The sequence below is a fragment of the Staurois parvus genome, unplaced genomic scaffold (assembly GCF_062004578.1).
Source record: "Staurois parvus isolate SC_StPar_1 unplaced genomic scaffold, SC_StPar_1.0 ptg000956l, whole genome shotgun sequence".
Taxonomy (NCBI): domain Eukaryota; kingdom Metazoa; phylum Chordata; class Amphibia; order Anura; family Ranidae; genus Staurois; species Staurois parvus.
In genome coordinates, this window is record NW_028318752.1 from 523,853 (window position 1) to 532,500 (window position 8,648).

General features: G+C 47.3%; 1 protein-coding gene across 2 annotated transcripts in view; it reads left to right on the plus strand.

Annotated features, from left to right (window-relative positions):
- The first annotated feature begins 334 nt into the window (after nt 1-334).
- The window catches only part of TTC24 (tetratricopeptide repeat domain 24), a 40,569-nt gene continuing 32,255 nt past the window's right edge, over nt 335-8,648 (plus strand). For both annotated transcript variants that reach the window (XM_089657013.1, XM_089657014.1), the window contains exons 1-2: nt 335-482; nt 4,831-5,617. In XM_089657013.1, coding sequence (XP_089513139.1) covers nt 4,855-5,617 — 763 coding nt within the window. In that variant the 5' untranslated portion in view covers nt 335-482; nt 4,831-4,854. The remainder of the gene's footprint in view (nt 483-4,830; nt 5,618-8,648) is intronic.

Genomic DNA, 8,648 nt, shown 5'->3' on the forward strand with positions numbered 1-8,648 from the left:
TTGGAAGGAAGATAAGGTTTGCTATTTCTGTTCCATTCACCGGAAGTCACAACGGCTCTGGATTTCTGGCAGGATCAACAGGTAATCTTCTGTACTCACTGAAAATGGTATTAGCCCGAAAAAACAAAAGAAACAACTGCAATTGCAATAGGTGACATTTTTGTTCTTGGGTTTCAGATACTCTTTTTAATTCCGGTGCATCTATCAGAAATATCATTTTTTGGGGGGATTTTTTCGGCGGGCTGATCCTTTAATTGGATGCGGGTAGCTGGGCCGTGGCGGGGGTGCGGGTATTCCCATCATGAATGGGAGGAGGAGAGCTGCATTGTTGATTACAGTTACCATAGCAGACGTAGACAAAGCAAGATGATCTGCCCCCAGGAAACTCAATAGGACTCGGCCATGGAGGCGAGGAGACTGACAAACACACAGCAACGTGGGACACAATGAGATCCCGGCCGGGAACGTAGGATTTCCCAAAGGTAGGTCCTCCTGTCCGCACCCCACCGATACAATGTAACAACGCGGGGGTCTGCCATCCGCAACACTCCCAACGGCATCCCCCTGGGAGAGGTAATACTTATCCCGTCCCCGGGGGCCATGGAAATATTACTGCACCGGAGAACATTTAGGGGCGCGTTTCATGTGCGCTACAATGCATAAGGGTCCGATCGTGCCATCGCGCTTTATGTGCGCTACAATGCAGGGTCACCGCGTGCTAAAAGCGCAAGAAAACTAGTTACTGTTATTATAATCTGTGAAGCTATTCACATCAGCGCGTTGCGTTAGTGATCCGATCGCGCCATCGCGTTTTATGTGCGCTTTAATGAGCGTGCTAAAAGCACTGGAAAACTAGCTAGCGATATCATCTAAGAAGCTGTTCACATCAGTGCATTGCGTAAGGGTCCGATCGCGCCATCGCGTTTTAGGTGCGCTACAGTGCAGGTGATAAAAGCGCAGGAAAACTAGTTACCATTATAATCTGTGAAGCTGTTCACATCAGTGTGTTGCGTCAGGGGTCCAATCGCGCCACCGCGCTTTATGTGCACTTCAATATGCGTGCTAAAAGCACAGGAAAACTAGCTAGCGAAATCATCTAAGAAGCTGTTCACATCAGCGCGTTGCGTAAGGGTCCGATCGCGCCATCGCGCTTTATGTGCGCTACAGTGCAGGTGATAAAAGCGCAGAAAAACTAGTTACCATTATAATCTGTGAAGCTGTTCACATCACCGTGTTGCGTTAGGGTCCAATTGCACCACCGTGCTTTATGTGCGCTTCAATGTGCACGCTAAAAGCACAGGAAACCTAGCTAGCGATATCAACTAAAAAGCTGTTCCCATCAGTGCGTTGCGTAAGGGTCCGATCGCGCCACTGCGTACTAAAAGTGCATGAATACTAGTTACCATTATAATCTATGAAGCTGTTCCCATCAGTGCGTTGCGTTAGGGTCCGATTTTGCCACAGCGCTTTATGTGCTTCAAAGCGGGTGATAAAAGTACAGGAAAACTAGTTACCATGATAATCTATGAAGCTGTTCACATCAGTGCATTGCGATAGGGTCCAATCACGCCACCGCGCTTTATGTGCGCTTCAATGCGTGTGATAAAAGCGCAGGAAAACTAGCTAGCGATATCATCTAAGAAGCTGTTCACATCAGCGCGTTGCGTTAGGGTCCAATCGCGCCATCGCGCTTTATGTGCACTTCAATGTGCGCGATAAAAACACAGGAAAACTAGTTACCATTATAATCTATGAAGCTGTTTACATCAGCGTGTTGCGTAAGGGTCCAAACGCGCCATCGCACTTTAGGTGCGCTACAGTGCAGGGTTCTGTGGAAAACTAGTTACCATTCTACTCTATGAAGCTGTTCCCATCAGCGCGTTGCGTTAGGGATCCGATCGCGCCACCGTGCTTTATGTGCGCTTCAATGCGGGTGATAAAAGCGCAGGAAAACTAGTTACCGATATAATCTATGAAGCTGTTCACATCAGCGCGTTGCGTAACAGTCTGATCGCGCCTTTGCGTACGAAAAGTACATGAAAACTAATTACCATCATAATCTATGAAGCTGTCCACATCAGGGTGTTGCGTTAGGGTCCAATTGTGCCATCGCGTTTTATGTGCACTTTTATGCGTGCTAAAAGCACAAGGAAACTAGCTAGCGATATCATCTAAGAAGCTGTTCACACCAGCACGTTGCGTTAGGGGTCCGATCGCGCTATCACATTTTATGTGCGCTTCAAAGCGGGTGATAAAAGTACAGGAAAACTAGTTACCATGATAATCTATGAAGCTGGTCACATCAGCGCGTTGCGTTAGGGTCTGATCACGCCATTGCGCTTTATGTGCGCTACAATGCAGGGTCACCACATGCTAAAAGCACAAGAAAACTAGTTACTGTTCTAATCTATGAGGCTCTTCACATCAGCCCGTTGCGTTAGGGTCCGATTGCACCATCGCGCCTTTTGTGCGCTTCAATGTGCGTGCTAAAAGCACAGGAAAACTAGCTAGCGATATCATCTAAGAAGCTGTTCACATCAGTGCGTTGCGTAAGGGGTCCGATCGCGCCATCGCGTTTTAGGTGCTCTTCAATGTGTGTGATAGGAAAACTAGTTACCATGATAATCTATGAAGCTGGTCACATCAGCGCTTTGCGTGAGGGTCTGATCATGCCATTGCGCTTTATGTGCACTACAATGCAGGGTCACCGCGTGCTAAAAGCGCAAGAAAACTAGATACTGTTATTATAATCTATGAAGCTGTTCACATCAGCGCGTTGCGTTAGGGGTCCGGTCTCTCCATCGTGTTTTATGTGCCCTTCAATGTGCATTCTAAAAGCGCAGGAAAACTAGCTAGCGATACCATCTAAAAAGCTGTTCACATCAGCGCGTTGCGTAAGGGTCCGATTGCGCCATCGCGTTTTAGGTGCGCTACGTGCAGGTGATAAAAGCGCAGGAAAACTAGTTACCATTATAATCTATGAAGCTGTTCACATCAGTGCATTGCATTAGGGGTCCGATTGCGCCACTGCGCTTTATGTGCGCTTCAATGTGCGTGCTAAAAGCACAGGAAAACTAGCTAGCGATATCATCTAAGAAGCTGCTCACATCAGTGCGTTGCGTAAGGTTCTGATCGCGCCATCGCGTTTTAGGTGCGCTACAGTGCAGGTGATAAAAGTGCAGGAAAACTAGTTACCATTATAATCTGTGAAGCTGTTCACATCAGCACATTGCGTCAGGGGTCCGATCGTGCCACAGTGATTTATGTGCACTTCAATGTGCGTGCTAAAAGCGCAGGAAAACTAGCTAGCGATATCATCTAAGAAGCTGTTCACATCAGCGCGTTGCGTTAGGGTCCAATCGCGCCATCACGCTTTATGTGCACTTCAATGTGCGCAATAAAAACACAGGAAAACTAGTTACCATTATAATCTATGAAGCTGTTTACATCAGCGTGTTGCGTAAGGGTCCAAACGCGCCATCGCACTTTAGGTGCGCTACAATGCAGGGTTCTGTGCTGAAAGCACAGGAAAACTAGTTACCATTCTACTCTATGAAGCTGTTGCCATCAGCGCGTTGCGTTTGGGATCCGATTGCGCCACCGTGCTTTATGTGCATTTCAATATGCATGATAAAAGTGCAGGAAAACTAGCTAGCGATATCATCTAAGAAGCTGTTCACATCAGTGCATTGCGTTAGGGTCCAATTGCGCCATCGTGCTTTATGTGTGCTTCAATGTGCGCGCTAAAAGCGCAGGAAAACTCGTTACCATGATAATCTGTGCAGCTGTCCACATCAGCACGTTGCGTCACGGGTCTGATTGCGCCATCGCGTTTTATGTGCGCTTCAATATGCGTGCTAAAAGCACAAGGAAACTAGCTAGCGATATCATCTAAGAAGCTATTCACATCAGTGCATTGTGTAAGGGTCCAATCGCGCCATCGTGCTTTATGTGCGCTTCAATGCGGGTGATAAAAGCGCAGGAAAACTAGTTACCGATATAATCTATGAAGCTCATAATGCCAGTGCGTTGCGTTAGGGGTCCGATCGATCATCGCGCTTTATGTGCGCTGCAATGCAGGGTCACCGTGAGCTAAAAGCGCAGGAAAGCTAGTCACTGATATAATTTATGAAGCTTCGCACAGATTTTTAAATAGATGCCTTTGCAAAATATATTTTAATTCACATTTTTGGAATACGTGTTAAAATATATTCCTGTAGACCAATATATTGTAAATATATGTCGCATGTATATTTTTTTTTCTAAATATATTAGAAATATATTTCTCTTCCGTATGGGGAGCACTGCAGCATGGCTGATTAGCACCTTGTATGGCTTCTCCCTCTTCCAGACTGAGCTCTGCTGTACAGGACATTTTCAGAGACTTGGTAAAGTCAATACACAAGCGTGTTTTTGTCCCCTTAGAATATGGATGGTTTTTGACACGAGTTAAAAACTGACTTCAGCAAAAAGCTTGGAGAGGGGGGAGAAGAGATAAAGCCCTACAAGAAATGGGTCAGTGAGGGTGTGGGATTTGGGGGGTTTGGTTAGATGTTTGGACCAGGGGCGGACTGACAACTCATGGGGCTCCCGTGCAATAGGGGATCATGGGGCCCCTGTGTCCTTGCCCAAACTCAAAAAAGCCTATGAAAAAGGTACCAGGGGCATCTCATGGGGCCCCCTACTGACCCCGGGCCCTCAGGCAGTGCCCGAGTTTCCAAATGGTCAGTCCGCCCCTAGTTTGGACTAACTTACGGAGGAAGGTGACCATAGCTGTGTGATGATGTTCGATCTCCGATGTTATTTGTTTCAATCTCTCTCTCTCCCCAGAGTGTCTCTTTCGAACCCTCAGCGATGGCTTCTGGAGACCTGCAGACAGAGCAACAGTCAAGCCCAGAGGATTCTGGGCCACCAGAGCCTCGTACGGTTAAAAAGAAAAAGAAGAAATTGAAAGACGATACGAATACTTCAGAAGGGACAGATGGGAATAACGAGGAGGACCCACTGAGCTCTCAGGCAGAAATCGAGGACTTGACCAAATCTGGGCACAAGGCCCTGACCTCTGGAGACCTCCAGGTGGCCATGACCTGCTTCAAGAGGGCTTTCCTTCTGTCTCTGGGCACCAAGATGAAGACGGTTCAGAGGGCCTGCGCCTTCAACCTGGGGGCCGTGTACGTGGAAAGCGGCAAACCAGAAAAAGGACTGGAGTTCCTTCTTAAGTCCCAGCCAAAGGATGGAGAAGAGGAGCCCACGGGGGATCTCTACTTTAACCTCGGCACGGCCTACGAAGCCATGCTGGACTTGCCCAAAGCTCTGGAATATTTTAGGAAAGCCATCATCCTGTACAAGCCCTCGCAGCGGGGGAATGAGGGGGACGCCCACATGAAGATGGGGTACTGCTACCTGGGGATGAAGGACCTGACCAGGGCTGCCCAATGCTTCCAGGAAGCCGCGGACTCTTACATGGAGGCTCAGAGGCTGGATGTGGCAGCCGTGGCTCTCAATGAGGTGGCAAATAATATGCTACAAAGCCAGTGTTATGATTCAGGCCACGTCCTCCAGATCCTCAACGAGGCCCGTATGGTGTGTGACCACATCACTAGAAAAGACCTGCTGGGTACGATTATCATCATTTACTTTACACCAATGATGGGACACTATTCCTCCCACTGACACCAATGATGGGGCACTATTCCTCCCACTGATACCAATGATGGGGCACTATTCCTCCCACTGACATCAATGATGTGGCACTATTCCTCCCACTGACACCAATGATGGGGCACTATTCCTCCCACTAATACCAATGATGGGGTACTATTCCTCCCACTGATACCAATGATAGGGCACTATTCCTTCCACTGACACCAATGACAGGGCACTATTCCTCCCACTAAAACCATTGATGGGCCACTATTCCTCCCATTGACACCAATGATGGGGCACTATTCTTCCCGCTGACACCAATGATGGGGCACTATTCCCCCCACTGACACCAATGATAGGGCACTATTCCTCCCACTGACACCAATGATGAAAAACTATTCCTCCCACTGATACCAATGATGGGGCATTATTCCTCCCACTGACACCAGTGATGGGGCACTATTCATCCCACTGATACCAATGATGGGACTCTATTCATCCCACTGATACCAATGATGGGACACTATTCCTCCCACTGACACCAATGATGGGACACTATTCCTCCCACTGGCACAAATGATTGGGAACTATTCCTCCCACTGATACCAATGATGGGGCACTATTTCTCCCACTGACACCAATGATGGGGCACTATTTCTCTCACTGATACCAATGATGAGGCACTATTCATCCCACTGACACCAATGATGGGGCACTATTCCTCACTGATACCAATGATGAGGCACTATTCATCCCACTGACACCAATGATGGGGCACTATTCCTCTCACTGATACCAATGATGGGGCACTATTCATCCCACTGACACCAATGATGGGGCACTATTCCTCCCACTGACACCAATGATGGGGCACTATTCCTCTCACTGACACCAATGATGGGGCACTATTCCTCCCACTGACACCAATGATGGAACACTATTGAAGAATGAAGAATTAGAAGAATGCTCCTTACAATGGTGATCAGTGGGAAAAAAGCTCCTTACATTGGTGGTCAATGGGAAGAATGTTCCTTATGTTGGTGGTCAATGGGAAGAATTCTCCTTACATTGGTGGTCAATAAGAAAAATGCTCCTTACATTGATGGTTCTCCTCAAACCACCATCATAAGCATGCCTACAGCCAACCACCTACCCTCTTCCTCATCCTACTGGAACCACCATTTGCTGCAGGTATAAATGTAATATAAATCCTGAGATTCTGCTGTTGAAGAAATTGGAAGTGACTCAAAGTGTGAAGGTCCAGGAACTGGGAGAGATCTTAGGCCTGAAGGTGCAGGATTTGGGGCTGATCTTAGATCTACACCGCCCTGTTGTTTGCCAGTAGACTGGTTGACCAATGCTGATTGACATTAAGGGGTCTATTTATAACGGGTTTAACGCAACTTTCGTCATGGATTGAACCCAAATACAAAAACAGAAGAAATCTGTGGGCATCTTGTGTGAAAGCCTATATAAACAGACCCCCTTGATGTGGAAAAGGTTGCTGACCCCTGATGGTGAAGGAACTGGAAGTGACTCAAAGTGTGAAGGTCCAGGAACTGGGAGAGATCTTAGGCCTGAAGGTGCAGGATTTTGGGCTGATCTTAGGTCTACAGCACCCTGTTGTTTGCCAGTAGACTGGTTGACCAATGCTGATTGACATTAAGGGGTCTATTTATAACGGGTTTAACGCAACTTTCTTCATGGATTGAACCCAAATACAAAAACCAGAAGAAATCTGTGGGCATCTTGTGTGAAAGCCTATATAAACAGACCCCCTGGATGTGGAAAAGGTTGCTGACCTCTGATTGGTTCGGAATTGAAATGAAGGGTTTGATTGAGGTCTATGGTCAGGCGGTATGGGTTCATTTAGATTGAGGGGTTAGGATTGGGTGTTAGGCCGAGGTTTAGGAGTTTGGTTGAAGGTTCTCTTTAGTTGGGGGTCAAAGGTTAGACTTGTGGATGAAGATTAAGGTAAATTTGTTAAAATTCTAAACCCAAAACATCACATGCATGATAATTGTCAATGGCGTATGGGAGTCAAAATGTTCCTCACGTCCAGCTTGTTGATGGCAAGACTTAGGGCCAGTGTCGATGACATTTGGTCGGCATGAGAGCCTCTTCTTTCCCCATACAAGTCTATGGGAAAGCAGCTTGATGCAGGTCAACTGCAGGTCAGATAGACCTGAAACTAATTTTGAATAATTGTAAACCTCCTCAAACTGATGACAAAAGCATGCTGCACATTGGGTCCAAAATCACCAACCTCCTGGTCCACCTTATCCCAGAGCCTTTCTGCTGTGTGCTCCAAGTTGACCATCAAGCTGTATGGTGGAGCCAAAATAAAGACATATCACTGACAATATTTTCGCTGACCTCGTGTTCTCATTTTCTTTCTCTTAGCTGGCAGGAGAGGAACCCGGTCTTCTGATGCTATAGGCCAGAGGTCTCCAAAATTTCCAAACAAAAGGGCAGCTTATTGCCCTGCAGGCTTTAGGGGGGTTGGACTGTGGTCAGTGGGAGCAAACAGTGCCCCATCATTGTTGGTATTCAAAGGAGGAACAGTGCCCCATCATTAGTGTCTGTGGGGGGAAAGGTGCCCCATCATTGGTGTCAGAGGTAGGAAAAGTGCCCTGTCATTAGTGTCCCTGAAGGAACAGTGCCTCATTATTGGTGTCAGTGGGAGGAACAGTGCCTCAAAATTGGTGTCAGTGGGAGGAATAGCCCTATCCTTGATGTCAGTGGGAGAATAGTACCCCATCGTTGTCAGTGGGAGGAATAGTGCCCCATCCTTGGTGTCAGTGGTAGAATAGAGCCCAATAAATGTTATCAGTGGGAGAATAGTACCGCATTGTTGGTGTCAGAGGGAGGAAAAGTGCCCCATCATTAGTGTCCCTGGAGGAACAGTGCCTCATTATTGGTGTCAGTGGGAGGAATAGCCCTATCCTTGGTTTCAGTGGAAGAACAGTACGCCATCATTGTCAGCGGGAGGAATAGTGCCC